The sequence below is a fragment of the Puma concolor genome, chromosome C1 (assembly GCF_028749965.1).
Source record: "Puma concolor isolate L17-30 chromosome C1, mPumCon1.1.hap2, whole genome shotgun sequence".
In the NCBI taxonomy this organism is placed as follows: Eukaryota; Metazoa; Chordata; class Mammalia; order Carnivora; family Felidae; genus Puma; species Puma concolor.
In genome coordinates this window covers 63,741-80,601 of record NC_141674.1, presented here as the reverse complement: position 1 = coordinate 80,601, position 16,861 = coordinate 63,741, and the positions used below count along the sequence as shown (strand labels likewise).

Sequence of the window (16,861 nt, the reverse complement as noted above, 5' to 3'; positions counted from 1 at the left end):
TTTTATCAGGCCGGGGAAGTGCGGCAGCAGTGAGAGGCCGATCAATCTCCACTTTACAGCTGACAGAATGGTGCTAATAACTTATTGATCTCAGCCACCTCGCTGCCACTGGCCTGGGCTCGGCAGCCCAACCCCTGCCCTGGGAGACGAGGTCCTCACTGCTTGGTTGAAGGGTCCCCACCTCAGTGACCTGGCAGGACAGGTAGGGGGCACAACCAGCCTGAGGGCCAGCCCCCAACAGCCTTGGGGCCTCAGGGCAGGAGGGCCACAACATCCAGCTGTGCTGGGCCTGGAAGTGGCTTTGGGCTGGGTCCACACCCCATCCTGCATACACCCCTTCTGGGTTTAGCAAAGAACCCAGCACCCTCACTTCCCTGAGTTCTGTTTCCCATTTTCCACAGTGGAACCTCCCCTTCCCCTTTCTCTTGGGGGATGAAGGCTCCCCTCTGTCTGGGGGAGGTGCTGCTGGAGGCAGAAGGGCCCACAGTGAGACTCAGCCCTGTGACTACAGTAAGATCCCACCCTGGAGATCTGGGGGCCCACCAGTCCCTGATGAGGGCCACACTCACTCATAGACCCACACACACAGTCGTAAGATGCCAGCATGGACCCCAGCTGAGCCCCTCACAGACCTCCGCGGCCCTTCCTGTCTAGGATCCAGGGAAGGACCAGGGCTGGGGTTGTGGGAATAAGATTGACAAGCGGCTCCCGGAGAAGCAAGAGGAGGTGACGGCAGGCAAATGTCTCCACCCAAGGGCCCACAGGCACAAGTGGAAGCCAATGGGGGACTGCAGCCCCGAGGAGAGGGCAAACTCTGACAAAACCTGGGCACAGCGCACACATGTGACACTCCATGCAGAGCACCTGTGACCCCTGACACGCTTGTACGCCCGTCTCAGCATAAAGTGAGAGTGAGGACACAGGTGTGTGGCATGGTGACACCCAGACACGGGGTGTGAGCTGGGTGCGGGGCCACGCGAAGGCCCCAGGCATGCAGCCCCAGCTGGGAGCAGGGCACGCATGCACACTCGTGCTGTGTACCGTGGGGAGGTCTCCATGTGTACGGGCAGCATGGGGAGGGCCTGCTGGCTTAGAATATCTCAATCACTGTGTGGCTCCCGCAGCTCCGCCCGATCGATGGGGCAATTAGATTTTATCAGCTGCCTGCTCAGCCGCCTCCAACAAGGCTCCAGAAGCAGCCCCCTCACACCCACCCCGTAAAGGCCTTCCCAGGCACAGGCACGCCTGGGGGCACTAATGGGGGATGACCGTCTTCTCCCCAGCCTTTCTGAGAGCGGTAGCCACTGCCGGCAACTTCCCTGCCCAGGGTCCGTAGGACTGCGAGGGGCCCCTGCCAGCTCCTCTTACCTCCCCTTTAGCTGAAGCTCAGCCATGCCCCATTCTCTGCAGCAAAGCCTTGTGGCCAAGTCCCCTCTGGCCTACTCCTCTGTTGGGGGGGGGTGCGGTGTCCCCCAGCTGCTCCCTCCTTCTGAGCTCCTGCTGCCCCCAGGAGCCGTCCCTCTGAGATGACCCCAGGAGCTTCTGAGCTAGCACTCTCCTGCCTCACCCCTGCAGAGATGCCCCCTCTCTTAGGTGAGGGACCCCCTTCCTCCAGGTGCCTGTGCTCCATGCGGTCGGTGGGCACTTTCATGCATGTAGAGCATGTCCCTGCCCTCAAGTGAGCCATTCACTATGTGCATTTCTGAGCCTCTATGAGGCCTGCACATCCGTGACTGTCCTCCTGCTTCTGCTCCTATGGGAAGGGGATGGCAGTGGCCTTGGCCACTCCAAGCCCACCCCAGAAGCAGCCACGGTGGAGCCACTGCCTGTGCCTCCTGTCTGCCCAGCTGGCCGGGATTAACACAATTACCATCACATGGAGCCCCAGGGGACAGCCGGCCTTGCCACCTCCCGCCTCCGCTGGCCTCCCTGGCTGCCAGCCAAGGCTGCTGGGGGTGGCGGCATCCAGAGCTGCTGAGCAGAGATACTGGGAGGGTGGCAGGGCAGGCTGTCCCCAGGCTGAGCTGCAGTGGCCCTGGCAGCCCTGTTCTCTCCCCCCCGCCCCCCAGCTCCTCACCTGCAGCTCCCAGGCCGATCTCCACACCACCTCTCTGGAATTCACAGCGGCTCTGATGCTCGGGCATAACGAGGTGGCGGCTACGATGGACGCTGGATATGAGGGTGGGCAGGTCACTGTCCTGGCTGTCGTGAAGCAAGACAGTGAGGGTGAGACCCCAAGAGGCCGTGTGCCCAGTGCTGGGTACAGCAAATGCCTGACCGAGCTCGAGTGTGGGCACGCATAGAGCCCGAGGACAACACAAAAGTGCAAGGCCTCCTACACACCTCTCTGTGGCCTGTGACAGCACACATGTGGGCATCCCCACGGCCGGTCCCAGGGGAAACATCTAGTGGGTGTGACCTATCCAGCCCCACCCAAGACCACTAGGACCTGCCAAGTGTCTACCTGGCACGGGACCTTACACTCAGGCCCCACCATGGTCCCCAGGGAGGGCGTGTACAGAGCTCAGGAGCCCAGCTCAGTTTTGCCATGCTCTCCCCAGAGTGACCAGAGCAATCACCAGGCGGGGGGGGGGGGGGGGGGGGGGGAGGTCTGCTCATGAGAAGGTGCCCAGAGAGGACACACACTGTCATACATGCACATATCACTTATCTAGCACTTAACTACTGTGCTTCACTAAGGAAGTTGCACGCGCTCTTTCAACTAAAACTTGTAACCACCCACAGACCCTCAATTTCTTCAAATAAGGAAACCAAGATTCAGACCAAAGTCCTGCAGCCAATGAGGTGTGTGCACACACAGGGACACGTGTACACTCACCCAAAGGGCCTAAAGAGCGTGCACCTACAGACACACACAGACACACAGACACACAGACATACAACATGAATTGGGAGCCTGGTCCTCCCGTGTGTTCAGGACACTCTGCTCTCCCCAAGGCTCCCAGCTAAGAGCCTCAGCCACCAGGCATGTGCGGGCCTGGAATAAGCATGCATTTAACTCTTTTGTTTCCTCATTTCTCTTCCTGCTAATTCAGCTCAATCCTACACCACAGAGTCCCAGAGAAAAGAAGGAGTGAGAAGATCTCAGTGCGACTGTGTGTGTAAATGGCCCCATTTGCTGTTGATGTTCTTGGCACAGGGAAGGGTCACCCGCCATCTCACAGATACAGCCTAGAGCAACAGGAAGTCAAGACAGAACAGGAGAGGAGCAGGGAGGGCCCTTGGCGCCCCACCCTCCCCAGGACCATTGTTCCCTGGCCCACCTGTACCAGAGCAGCCTCCCAGCTGGGCCCCTGCTAGAGGGCCTCCACGGAGTGACCTGGGAACCGACCCTAAACCTCATTAAGTAGCCCCCAGCCCCCCTGGCCTGGGCGGCTGGAGTAGGCTAATCCAGGCTGGCCCCTAAGCAGATCAGTTTCAGCCCCCAAAGACTCCAGGGCTGGGCTCTAGAGCCTTCTGGGAGACCCAGATGTGGGTTCTCTCCCCACCCCCACCGCCTCTCCCAGGAGGAGAGAAGGGCCCCCCCTACGCAAACAGGAGTGCAGGTGGGGTGGGAGTAAGTACTTTATGGGATTAATTGGCAGCAATTCTCATCCCTCTATCATCCTCATCAATGCGAAGGTGTTGAGGAGAGAACTGCTGTCCTCAGCACTAGGGAGGGGGTGAGGGGGTGTCTAGAGACGCCTCCGAGTTCTCCCCTGAGGGGATCCAATTCTGGTGTCCCCAGGGCTCCTATAGGAAGTGAACCAACTACCCGCAGACCGGATAGGTGAGGAAGGAGCCCATCAGTTTGTTCCCCATGAACCCTTAGTCCAGCGCCCACACAGGGACCTTGGACTGTCCCCCCGCCCCCCCCCCCCCCCACTATGGCCATCAGTTCTTTTACTGACAGGTCAGTTATTCGGGCACAGGTGCTGTGGCACGGTGGAAGTGAAGCCTAGCAGGAATCAGAACACTGCCGCCCACCCCACCCCTGCTCTCTGCCTTGGGGGTTTATCCCACAGGGCCCAAGACAGCCTGGAAAACATGTTCTGGTCATCTGGCCACTCACTGAACAAAATATGCCAGGTTTTATATAAAGAACTACAAAGAAACAGCAGGCTGAAAATGCGTAAGCCTTGCGTTTGGCATCCCAAGTACGAGGTTCCTGTGGCCATGGAAACACCCTCTGCTGCGTCCTGCTGTGCACAAGGGACAAAGCCCATGAGGGACTTGGGAGGCTCTCTGTGGCACCATGGAGTGGGGCTGTGTGTCAGAAGGTGAGGGGGAGAGCTTGAGTGACAGAAGGGGCTACATGGAGGAGGGTATGCTGCGAGGATGAGGGAGAAGGGTCTTGCCCCTTGGACCCCAACTCTCTCTGAGGGGCACCCTGGGCTCCTCCAGGCTCCCTCAGCGACTGTCATACTGTCCAGGCCTTGCCCATATCCTAGCCAACTCAGGGGCCTCAGGAGGGCAGGGACCATATCTTCTGCCTGCTGCCTGGGGTGCATGGCCCCTGAGGTGGGAGTTTCAAGCAGGCAGGCCAATGGATGGAGAGAGACAGACAAACGGAGAGTGAGAGATGAGGACGTTCGAGCAGACAGGCACTATCGAGTGGACGGATGCAGAGATCGAAAGGATGAGAATAGCAGAGAGACCGACGGACAGAGCCTAGAGAACAGACAGGAGACAAGGACAGACAGACGGGGCCAAAAGGAGCCAGGAAGAGACAAAGACAGCCGGGGAGGGGGCAGTGTGAGGCAGCTGGGCTGTGTGCCTGGCCAGAGGCCGAGGGGCCGTACCAGCAGGTAGAGGGCGGATGGGCTGTAAGTCCTCTTGACCATGCTCTGCCCCTGCCCCCAAACTGCAATCTCCCCTCTGGTAAAATCCAGAAAGTCATCCCAGACACCTCTGGGAGCTTGTGTAAGAGTGAAGGACCCCACATGCACTTGGACTTGGCCCCTTACCAGGGGCCCCCTGCGTCTGGACACCTGGGACCTTCTCTCACTTTACAAGGCTGGGGTGGATGAGGAGGGGGCTGCCGGCAGGAGGAGTCATTCTAGGAGTGCAGGAGCCTCCCTTGGGTTCCCTATAAGCTTCGCTGACAAATGTATCCTGTGGCTTCCCAAGTAAAAGGCTCATAAAATGTCATCAATGTTCATGATGGTTCATAAAAATGAACAGTTGAGTGGGCAACTTCAGAATGAGGTGGAAATAAGTTTGAAGGTGTTTTCGTTGTAATCCGGCTCCAGGACCCAAACATTTTCAGAGATGTAACTAAGAACACATATGGCACAGGGCCAGGCTGGGGGTGGGGAGCGCAAGCCCCTAACCTGCTGGGCTGGCCCCTTCCTGTGTCCTCCCTGGAAGCCCCAGGGTAAGACTTGACCCCGCTGACCAGAAACCACAGCCTGGGCTGCATCCACAGACTGACCATCCTCTGCCCCTCTGGAACCTGGAACTTGGGCCTTCTCAATGTCCCCCAACCTCCTCATCAGGTCCCCTCATTTTCTCTCCTTACTAAGTCTTGGGTTTGCAGCCCCCCTGCCCTCCCCCATGCTTCTACAGCCTGAAGTGCCGTGTACTGGAGCAAACCTCCAACCTCCTGGGCAGGGCCTCCAAGAAGGACCCCATCAAAACACTCTGTCAGTCCTCTGCTCAAGAACTTCAGGTGGCTCCTCACTGCCTGGAGGACCCTGTCCTACAGCCTCAGCATCCAAAGTTCTTTAGCATTCAATTGAGTCAGACCTGCCAGTTCCCCCCAAACCCCCACCCCCATCCCACACATCCCCTTGCCTTGTTCTTCCATACCTCTGCAGACTTCCTCTTTCCCTAGTAAACGCCTATGCATCCTGTAAGATCCCACGTACAACCACCATTCTCACCTCCTGGTGGGTCTTTGGGAGGGTGAGAGGGAGAGGTCACGGCCTCATCTTTGGGCAGATCGACTCAAATGGCCAGTCCCATGTGGGAAGGGAAGTGCACTCTGGCTCCAGGATTGGGCTGCTCAGAACCCATGCCTGTGCTGCCGGCAAGGCCCGGGCACAAGTCGACAGACAGACCACAGAGTAAGGAGGGGAGGAAGGGAGGGAGCTAGAGAGATTTAGCAGCAGACCCAGGGGACATGGGGCAACAGGTCTCCATCCTGCCCATGCACAGGGTATGGGGAAAAGCCTGGCCCAGACCCGAACCCTACCTGCAGGACGTCTCTCGGAAGGAGATGTTCACGTCCCAGTGGGTGTGGACTCTGCAAGGAGAGAAGCAGAGGGTCAAAGTGGCCTCTGGGACCTAGCACGTGAACAGCAGGGCATGGGTATGGCATAGCCCTCATCTGCCCCAGAGCGCTGGCCCCAAGGGAACTGGGCTGGCTCAGCTTTGTCTCCTGTGCCGTCTGGTACCAGCTCAACCAGCCGGTGGCTGACATCAGGATAGAAGCATGGGGTGGGAGCCAGTTCCTGGTCTCACGGAACAAAGAAACTGGGAAGGACGGAATCGAGGCTGCCATACCTCTGCCTCTTGGTGCAGTGAACCCAGAAGAGCCGCCACGTTGTGCAGAGGGGGCAGGGCAGCCTAAGGCTTCTTCTGCCCAGCAGCCACATGACTGAACCCAAACTGCTTGTTGTTAGAGCTGCTTCGGCCAGGCTGGAACCAGGGCACGGAGCAAGCCCCCAGACTGCCGCTAGCACCAACGGTTCAGTGTCAGCCCAGGTGGGTGCAGCTCCCTGGGTCCCAGGTGCTACCAGTCTGCCTCTTGAAAGGGAGCACCGCGCCCCGTAGGTAGGAGGGATGCCCGAACAACAGTACGACAGTCAAGTAAGGAAACGGCTCTGCCCTGTGCCTGTGTCCTCACCCACAGCAGTGCTCCCAGAAAGACCCTCGGGCTGAAGGAGGGTGGCCGGAAGCCTGTGTGGGCGTGTCAACTTAGCCAACGGGGGTATGGGGGCTGGGAAGTGGGGGTGTTGGGGGTTTGGGAGGGTTATTGGGGGGTAGGAGAAATTGGAACATGTCAAAAGACTACGCGAGAAGAGAAAAGGCCTCGAGACTCTGGGGATGTGTGACATGTGCTGGATGGACAGACAGACAGATGGAGGGATGAAGAGGTGAGTGGACAGAGGGAGGTGCCTCTGACAGGAGGGGAGAGGGTGGGAAGTCAGGAATAGTGACCCTCAAGGCTGGAAGGGACGGTGAGAAGCCAGGGGAGCCGCTGCTTGCCAAGGAGAATGAGCTTGAGCGTTTTAGGGGCTGCTCAGCCTCCTCCTCTCTGCCTGGCTGTGGTGGCGCCAGGCCATCCCTTCCTGGGTCTCCCTGACTGCCCTCCTCCTAGAGCCGCTGGCCCAGCCTCCTTCCTCCCCCCCCACAGACCCATGTTGGCCCCTCCCTCCGGGTGGGTTCTCACTATGGTCCCGTGGCATGGAGGGGTTCAGGCTATTTCAGCTTCGGCAGATACCAAGACAAGAAAATCCAAACTTGGGCCCTGTCCTGAGGTCCAAGGGCCCTCACCCTGGCCTGGCTCTCAGCTGCCCGGAGGCCCCAGTCTTGATGTCCCTCCCTCACCACCACAGCCAGAGCCCATGTGCCCTCCCCACCTGGTCATCGGTAAAAGTACCTTCTCTTCATGATACGGACATGTGGGGTGTCCTCCTGCTTCAAGCCTGGCCGCTGCCCATAGGCGGGGCCGTTCCCATCGCTGTCACCATCACTGGCCGAGAAGCTGGTGGTCAGCTCCTTCTTTAGGACCCGCGCAGTGGGGAGGGCAACCGTCCTCTTGTCTGCCAGCCGCCCCCGGTTCTGGGAAGGGAGGGAGCAGAGGAAGGTTAGGCTAAATCAGGACCCTCAGCCTCCTGGGCAGCTTGCACCCCAGGCCCAACCTTCGGGCAGGGCCCGGGTGACAGAAGCCCTCACAGCAACCACTAAGATCAAATAGGGACCATCAAAGGCCCTGCTAAGGTGCTTCTAGCCTGCAGTGCAGGCCCCAGGGTCCACATGAGCCCCGGTGGCTACAGGCGAAGACAGGAGCAGAGAGCTGAGGCCTGGGTCAGCGACCCCTCCACAGACCACCTTCCTTGCTCCATGCCACCCTGCAGGGGGGTGAGGCAAAGGGCTGTAGGCCCTGGCCAGGCTGCTCATGACACATGCCTTGTCCAGACTCCATAGTCCAGCCTCGCTCCCTCCACAGGCGATCAGCCTGAGTGCGGGGATGTCCACCAGGAGGCCAGCCCCAGCTTTCCTGGCGCCAGGGAGCCCCAAGAGGCCGTGAGAGCCCCCACAACAGAGGTCTGTGTTCTGCCACTTGTTCAATGTGCCGTTACCACTGTCTGCATGTGTTTGCCGGACAATCCCACACGGCTCCTGTGTGAACCCCCAACCGATGCCAGGTCCTTTTTCTGTTCTGCTAGTGCCATGCCAGGTCCAGTTCAAGGGCAGTGTGAAGCCTGAGTCTGGGGCCTGAGCCTGCTGATCCCTTGCAAACTGCAGTCCTGGGGTTCGCAGGTCACCTGGTGGGGAGGCCTTACCAGCCCAGACCCTTTGACCCAGCCTCTGGGGGCCCAGCCTCTGGGTCAGAAACAGAGATTCAGTATCTCTCACAATACCTACTTCTCCCCACCCTGCACCCATGTTGTGAGTATGTGGATGCATGTGTGTGCCGTATGCTGGGAGATCAGAGCAGGAGGCATTTGCACAGACGTGGAGGCCAGTCCGCACTGAGCTTGTCCACGCTCAGAGCATGCTCACACACCAGTGGGACAGGCAAGGTCCCTATATACCACCGCTCCCTCCAGTGTCTTTAGGTCCTGCCGCCCCAGTGGAAGAAAAAAGTTATCGATTATTTTCTGGTGGGCAGGAAGCTTTTTCTTATTTAACTTTTTTTTTTCAACGTTTATTTATTTTTGGGACAGAGAGAGACAGAGCATGAACGGGGGAGGGGCAGAGAGAGAGAGAGAGACACAGAATCGGAAACAGGCTCCAGGCTCTGAGCCATAGCCCAGAGCCTGACGCGGGGCTCGAACTCACGGACCGCGAGATCGTGACCTGGCTGAAGTCGGACGCTTAACCGACTGTGCCACCCAGGCGCCCCAGCTTTTTCTTATTTAATAACAGGTTGCTGTTTCCGGGAGGTGGCAGGGATCTTGGGATTATCTAATTCTCTCTCATCCTTTATAGTTACTGAGGCCTCCTCAGACACCCTCTTCCCCGTTGCCAGGACAATGTCACCATACCCGGGGGCCCGAGGAGGAAGGTGTGAAGGAGGGTCTTGTCTCACCAGTGTCATCCTGGACCTAATGGACAGCTGTGCAGCCACCACAGTAGTCCTGTCCTCCAGAGTAAGGGTCCGTCTCTTCAGACCCAGCCCACTCAAGCTCCAGATTTGGGCAGTGGTGCCGAGAGCCAGGGAGCCCTGGTCTTCTCCCCCTCCTCAACTGGGTCTGGGGACCACAATTAGCCCCATCCCCAGACTCCAGGAGCCAGTCTCCATAAGCCAGCCCTTATGAATCCGTTTGGGACACCCTCATGTTCCTCTCTGCAACACACTCAATGAGATATACGGGACAGCATTGGGGTGGGTGGGGCATGGAGTCTGAGGGTAGGCCTGAAAGATGAAAGGGCCTGCTTTGTGGCCCCTTCTGAGACCCTGGCCTTGGCCCTGTGCTCTATTGGAAATAGCAGAGAGTGGGTGAGGCTGTAGGTGTGACCGCCTGTCTGGTCCCCGTGCCTCTCTGTGCCAGCTAGTGGGCTCCAGGGGGAAGTGTTTGCAACAGCCCCTGGCCTGTCTGAAGTGTGCACTGCTGGGAAGTCCCCTCGGCCCTGCCCTTCTCTAGCCTATTGTAGCCCAAGCACCTGGACCTCCTCTCCTTTCTGCTTTAGTTAAACTATTCTCTCGAGAAGAAAAGGAAATGCATTTCCCTCTGCTTCTCATCTGTAAGACAAGGGAGAGGAGAGGGAAATGACAGCAGTAAGACTGCCACCTGGGACGGAGCCTGACCAGCTGTGCTGGCCTGGAGTGGCTCCTGTGAAGGGGAACTGAGGAAGAGGGACCAGGGCCCCAGCCAAGGACAGAGAACATACGTGCCTCCCAGGCACACCCAAGACCTCAACCCGTGCTCGGCAGCACAGATTTGAAAGCTGGGTGCCCAGCCTCTGCCCCTCGCCAAGCACTGGCCCCTCAGAGTGCAAGCGTGGGTACACGAAAGCCAGCTTGCATGGCTGCACGATCCCTGAGCCACATGCACACCCACATTCTGCCCCTGGAGTATCTGTGACTCTGAAGTGCGTACGTACCTTTGGGCCTGGCTGTGGGGGGGTGTAGAGCAAGACAGTCTCTATGTGGCTAAGGTGGATGCTAGAAAGACAAGGAAGTCTGTGGAGCTCCTTCCTAAGGGTGAGGTACAGCGATAGGCTTGGGAGGGACCAGGTTCAGGAGAGGCAGGCCCGGGTCTGAGGCATCCCTCCTGTAGGGCAGTGACCTGAGAGCCCCAGACAAGTAGGCAGTTCTAGGCTGGGCCTCATCCCTGTCTCACCTACCCACCCACCCTGCCCCCAATCCAAGCAGTGTCCTGGGGAAACTGATACTGGGCTCAGGCCACCTGTACCCCACCCTCTTGGGAGAGATCTCTGGAAGAGTGGGTTGGGAGAGGCGGGTCCCCTCCCACCCAAGGAGAAACTCCAGGCCAGCCTGGAAGGTGCCCAGAGGACTCTTCTCCAGTACCAGCTCCTTGGAAAGGTGCATATGTGGGGAAGGAACTCAGTCTCTTGCCCCAGGCAGGAACCGTGGTGGTGGGCAGGAGGCCGGCTGCCTGTGCAACAGACTCTGGCGATAAGCCCGTGTCAGGCACGTGATTGGGATAGGTACACAGGGGAGGCATGGCTGTATCCCCCTTCCCCTGTCCAATCTGTGCGTCTGATCTGGTGTCTGTCTTCACAGGGGTGTCTGTGGCTTCCCAGCTCGCCCAGCTTAGCTACCTCCGGGGTCCACAAGGAAACCAAGACGTCCCTTTCTCCTTCCTACCTCTAGTCCAAAGCAAAGAAGCCGAAGGTGGGTGTCTCGGGTCCTCTCTCACCACCTCCTGTGAGAGGGTGCTGCCGATGGTGCCAGGAACAGCGGCATAACCCTAACTGCCACCAAGAGCCAGGGCCCTAAGTGGCTCTCCCCCAGAAGCTCAAAACTGGTTCCTCTCAAGAGACAATTTCCTCTTCAGATCAACCCTCCAACTACCGCTGCCTGGAGGACATGTGACATGGAAGACAGTGCTTCAGGGGCAGGCACAGCACCCCGATCTCTGCTGCTCCGCTAGGCCAATGAGGGGGTCGTATATGTCTGCGCTGGGTTGGGGACCCCACATCAGCCTCCAACCCCAGTTCTTGACACTAAAGGCCCACACTGCTCAGATTCTGCCCCTAATTGGGTTGTATCTTCAGACTCTCCTGGTCATCCAGAGCCTTGCCCAGCAGGGGTCTAGCTCTTGGCATCCCAGAGACACATGTTAGTCACAGCTAAGCTGTGACCACCCCAGAATGCACATCCAGGCCAGCCAACACTGTTACATCCCAGAACAAGTTTTACCCTGGGACCAGCCTCTCTCCCAACCTGGGCCAGCTGACACAGTGGGACCCCCCCCCCCCCCGCCCAAACATGTGACAGGGCAGGATCCCCAGGCCACAGCTGGATGACATGTCCAGGGAGGACACCTTCACACCCTGTCCCCAGGACCTCAGGAGAAGCAGCTCCAAGGCTCCCCAAGGAGTGGCTCCAAGATAGGCGTGATCAGGCCCTGCATCCAAAGGGGAGAGGGCTCCCCCAGGATTCCCACCCAAAGCAAAGTCTCCCCTGTTTGCTCTTCAGGGGCTCCCTCCTGCACTCTGGCACGGACTCTGGATCCTAGAAAACAGGCACAAGCTCTGCAGGGGAGAAACAAGATCCCAAAGCCCCAACTTTTCTCCCACATCTCACCACTGGGGAGGATATTCGACAGCCTGGACAGTCGCAGATCGGAGGGTGCACCTGCAGAATCCCCTTGGACATAAGCGTCTTCAGACTTTTTCCTGTGAGGAGGGCCGAGGCAGAACCGGTGAGAGAGCAGGGCTGGGCACAGGTAGAGTCGACGCACGCAGGAACGCTTTCGGGGCGCAGTAAACTGCAAGGCCCGCTCCCCCTCCCGGCACGTGTGTCAACAACCACCTCAGTCCAACTTCCGAACCCACCCCCAGGCCCTGCCGCCCACCCCACTCTCGCGGAAGCCACGGGGATCTGCAGAGCTCAGAAACTCTAGTTCCCGGCGAGCGCCCTCCCCTGACCAAAAGCCGCCTCCTCCCCGCCCCCTGCGTCCCCCCTCCCGCGCTCTAACCCTCTCCAAGCCTGTCTGCGGGGACTGGGAACCGGGCCCAGGAAGGTCGATCCAGCGCGCAGGTGAACGGCGCCGCCAGGACCCGGGACTGCGCGTGACCCCGCAGCGGGAAGAGGGCAGCCACAGCTGAGCCGCGAACCCCAAAGCCCAGCCCGACAGGGTCCCTAACTTTCTAACGACCCCCGACCCCCGCGCCTGGCGCTCGCCGCGCCTCCCCTGCTTGCCTGCTCAGGCGCCCGCACCTCGCGCCCTCGGAGCCAGACTCCTAAATTCTCCAAGCAGGCTGCTACCAGCCCCGCTGCCTTTCCAGCTCCGCGCGCGCCCCCGCCCCGACGCGCGCCCCCGCGCCCCCCACCTGCCTGCGCCACCCACACACCTTCCCCTTCCCTCCACCGAGTCCCACCCGCAGCCCGGCCGCATGTGTGTCCCTCGACTCCCGCCGGATCCTGGGGGCTCACCGACCAGGGAGGGAAGTGTGTCCCGCCCAGCCGGTCTCCCGCAATTTCCCGAGTTCCCGTAAACTTCCCCTGAGCCACAATGCCTGAGCCAGGAATCCCGCAAAGACCTTCCGAGTGGGAGGAGGGGCCGGCTTGCGTGCAGTTGGGAGCCCAGAGCACCGCGGCCCAAGCTGGGGTGACGGTGGAGGCCGAGGGAGCTCTGCCTCGGTCCACCAAGGCGACCGTGCTGCGGAGGTGGGGGGGGGGGCGGGGGGGGTTGGGAGGGCTGGCGGGGGAGTGTCTCTGCTGCAGCCCCGGAGCCGCAGCGCCCTCTCTGGGCGGAGACGGAGTCTCCCAGGTGGCAGAATGAGGGGGTCCCGACCCAGGGGTCCTCGGGGAGCGTAGAGGAGGGACGGTGGCGGCCGCACCTTTGTGGCGGATGCTGCGCTTCCAGTCCTTGGCCGTCTCCCGGCCGCTGACGAACTGGAACTCGTTGGGTGTGAGCCACTCCCCGCGGTGGCGGATGGACGGACCTTTGCTGCCCTGGCAGAGTTTGCGCACGTAAAGTAGCGCGCGGTTGGCGCCGCACTCCACCTCGATGCACGGCTCGCCGTTGTCGAGCAGCGGCTGGAAGTCCGGTGCTGCGGCCGCAGTGGCAGAGAAGCGCTCGAGGGCCAGGGGGTCCCGGGGCAGGTGGAGGTACGGGGCGGCCTCGTGTAGGCTCAGGTAGGCGCGCGGCGAGCGGAGTGACGGAGCCAACAGCGCCTCGTAGCCGGCGGTCGCGGCGGGTAGCGAGGCGGCCGGGGGCAGGGCGGCCGAAGCTGGCAGTGGTGTCAGGTAGCCTGGGAGCGGCGGCAGTGGTAGTGCGGCCAGGGTCGGACGGAAGGCGGCCAGAGCCAGGGCCAGGTCCTCGCGGCCTGGGAGCTCCTTCTTGACCGCCGGCATGGCGGGCCGGTGGCCCTGCAGCCCGGCTCTCCGCCGCCGGCGCAACTTGCTTGGGCCCGGGCTGGAGTTGGAGCTCGAGGGCCGGGGGCCCAGGAGTCGCCTGGCCGCGCGCCCGCCCTATCCGCTACTGCACCCCAGCACCTGCCGCCGCGCCGCCCGCCGGGCCACCTCGGACCGCTTCCCGGCCGGCTGGCGGGGCCTCGGCTGCCCGAGTCATGGTGCCGCGGGAGCTGCTATCGATCTCCTATCGCGCTCCGGAGCGCCAGGGCTCCACAGGGCGCCGGGCCACCCGCGCCCGCGCCCCGTGAGGCGGCCCCGCGCCCCGCTCGCCGGACTGCCCGCCGGGCCCAGCCTGGCAGTGGAGTCTGGAAGTCTGCGGCCCTTCGCCCCGCCCCGCCCGGGGGTCCCAGGCCCAGGTCCCGCCTCGCCGCCTCGCCGCCCCGGCCGCGCACCCGCGCACACTGGCGCGCGCCCGCCCGGCGGGGACTTGGGAGACTCCCGCCGCCGCCTCCGCCGCCGCCGCCGCCGCCGCCACAACTTGGCCCATTTAAACGGCCCCGGCGCGGCGGGCGGGCGGGCGCGGGCTCCGGCAGGGGGTGCGTGACGGCCGACTGGCTCACGCGGCTGGCGGCGGGGGGTGGCGGGACGGGGCTGCACGCACCCTTGCCTCATTCCCGAGTGGACAAGGATAGGAGAAAGGGAGTCCCGGGTGTGCGAAGGGGCGTATGCCGGCGAGAAGCCGCGCGCACCTACCGCGCCATTGTTGAGGGAGTCACTGGGCGCAGCTGGAGTCCGGGACTGCACGTGGGGAGGGGGCGGGCCCAGGACCCGGAGTGGGCTCCTAGCCGATGGGGGATCGGTGGTCTGGGACTGCCTGCTCGCGTGGCGGCTCTGGGTAGGAGTGTTGGCACAGCGGCGGTGGGTGGTGGGCATTACTGTCGGGCGTGGGTGGTCTCCTCTGCATCTGCAGGGCGTGAGGCTGTGGGTTTGTGGTGTGTGGCCTCAGCAGATGTGTTGGGGAGGCTTCATGCTCTGTGAGTAACAACAATTCTGTCAGCCATTGCCACCTTACTATGCGCTTTACATGCCTTAGTTCACTTGATCATCTCAGTGAGTTTTCCTCATTGTTTCATTTATAGATGAGGAAGGTGAGACACAGAGAGGTCAAGTAACTCTCTTGATGTCACACAGCTGCTTTAAATCCAGGCCATCTGACACCAGGACAGACAATATCTGAGCCACGTTGTGGGGCAGGAAGGTGGGCTGGGCCCTGTCTGAGTGAGGGTTGGGGGATGTGGGGAAGAGGAGGGGCCAATGAATGTGGGATTGTGCACTTGAGAACATTTCTGTTCCCTGTTAGGAGCCGGTCTGGGGAAGAGGAACCCGCTACATCCATGTCCACTTTGGTGTCCTGAGGTAGCAGGTCTGGAGTGAGGGTAGCTTTTCCCACCCGTCTCCCTGCACAGCAGCATGTCAGCTTGCAGCAGGAGCATTAGGAGAAGAAACAGAAACCCACTCGCAGCTGCTGAGACAGGTTTGTCTTTCCCTGGTGTGTTATTTTGGACAAGCTAGAAAGTAGCCTCAGATCCAAACCCAGCACGTACACAGCACCCCCCTCCCCCCGCCAGCCCTGTGAGATGCGTTTGGTAGGGTGTCCACAAAATGTCGGACCCTAGATGCACATTCACCTTTGGTGGCCCTTGTCTTGCTCTCAGGTGTGGTGCCTCCGTCTCTAATCGATGCAGGAGGCTGTTGCTGCCCAAGAGCCATGGCCCACGGAGCAGCCATCATGTTAATCTGTGGTCATGGCACAGTGTGGAGAGGCTGTCAGGACTCAGAGGGGGGCCAACTGTCTCGTCTGGCCACAGCCCTGACACTGCTTTCAAAAGATGGTTTCCTCCACTCACTTCTTCTCATGTTTGTCTGCACCTGTTCACGGATCCTTAGGCCTCCTAACCCCTGACCTTTAAACTAAGGTTTGGGGAGGGAAGCCTAGTGAAGTATGTCTCTAGATCTGAGAAGGTACCATGTAGCCTGCGGAGGGAGCCTCCCTTCCTTTCTGCAGGACCACCCCTCGCTCACCCCTGGCCTCTTTCATCCTGAACAGGCCCACAGTGGGGAAGGAGGGGCATAGAAGGCCCCGACCTTGGCTTTCAGGAGCAGGATCCAGCTGGCAAGGTATGGGGGCTAACCTAGCTCACCCAACCTAACCTCCATGCTACTGTCTTGCCCCACCTCTCTTTGGAGGACCAAGGTGCCTTCCTGAAAAGACCATGACTGGGGTCAAAGTTCCCTGCAGAACCCCTTCTCCTCCAAGGGCCACTCCCTGACTCCCAGGAGACCCCCTTCCAGGGGCTGTCCAGGGCTTTGGCTAATCAGTTCACCCCTACCCCCACCCCTACCTGTCTCCCCCTCTTCATGGGAAATAGACCTCTCTGCCCACAGGGTCAGAGCCACTTTCCCACAGGGATCAGACGTCCTTAGTCCTGGACATTACACTCCTTCCACAGGGATCTGCTCACTTCTTCCCTCCTATCCACCTCTGTCCTGGTTTGGCATCTGGGGCCCCGTGTGCTCCTCTGCACTTCTGACTGAGCCAGAGGTCAGACGGACAGAATTTTGGCTCTAGAACCACCCCTCGCCTCGCGTTCTGGCCTGGCGGCACCCCGGGGGAACACTGGTGGGCTAGGAGGCCAAAGCCCCTCCTCCGACCCGCAGAGGCCCCGCCCCCTCCCCTTCCTCCGGGCCTCCGCGGCGCCCTCGCTCCTCGCGGTACCCCCTCTGGGGGCCCTCCGCCGCTGGGCCGAGGCCGGAGCCGCGGCCGCCGCCGCCGCCGCCACCGCCGCCGCCGCCGCCGCAGCCGCCAGGGAGGGGGAGGGGGAGGGGGGTCATAAATAACCCGCGGGGCGGCTCGGCCTGAGCAGCGCAGACTGTGACCCGAGACGTCTCCGGGGAACGCGGGGCAGCCCGTAGACCCTGCTGCCCCCAACCCGGGGCTCGGCCAGCCATGACCGCCTCCTCTGGCGCTATCTGACCCTGTCCACAACTGGCGTTCCTGCCAGAAGCCTCCCTCCCATCCTGGAGTGCCTACCTACCCTCCTCCCCAGACTGCTCCCCTTAAAGCCCCCTTTTGAGCCA

The 16,861-nt window shown here is 61.0% G+C and overlaps 1 protein-coding gene and 1 long non-coding RNA gene across 11 annotated transcripts in view; one reads left to right on the top strand and one right to left on the bottom strand.

The window, feature by feature from the left end:
- The window catches only part of SAMD11 (sterile alpha motif domain containing 11), a 24,242-nt gene extending 10,434 nt beyond the window's left edge, over positions 1-13,808 (bottom strand). For 7 of the 9 annotated variants that reach the window (XR_015254356.1, XM_086715303.1, XM_086715302.1 and 4 more), the window contains exons 1-5: positions 13,207-13,808; positions 11,948-12,039; positions 7,607-7,788; positions 6,197-6,247; positions 2,078-2,202 (exon numbers count right to left, since the gene is read on the bottom strand). Coding sequence is in view for 8 of the 9 variants with exons in the window: in XM_086715303.1 (XP_086571429.1) it covers positions 2,078-2,202; positions 6,197-6,247; positions 7,607-7,788; positions 11,948-12,039; positions 13,207-13,723 (967 nt within the window). In the remaining variant the exon portion in view is untranslated. Of the gene's footprint in view, positions 1-2,077; positions 2,203-6,196; positions 6,248-7,606; positions 7,789-11,947; positions 12,040-12,799; positions 13,017-13,206 lie in introns of those variants that run through there. The other 2 variants (XM_086715309.1, XM_086715310.1) reach the window with 2 other exon arrangements.
- On the top strand, positions 13,370-16,861 carry LOC147577688 (uncharacterized). 2 transcript variants are annotated; one of them, XR_015254358.1, is made up of 4 exons: positions 13,516-13,615; positions 14,863-14,981; positions 15,084-15,257; positions 15,831-16,861. It is a non-coding gene; the product is annotated as an uncharacterized LOC147577688 (long non-coding RNA). The 2 variants fall into 2 exon arrangements; XR_015254357.1 differs by lacking the exons at positions 13,516-13,615; positions 15,831-16,861 and adding an exon at positions 13,370-13,504.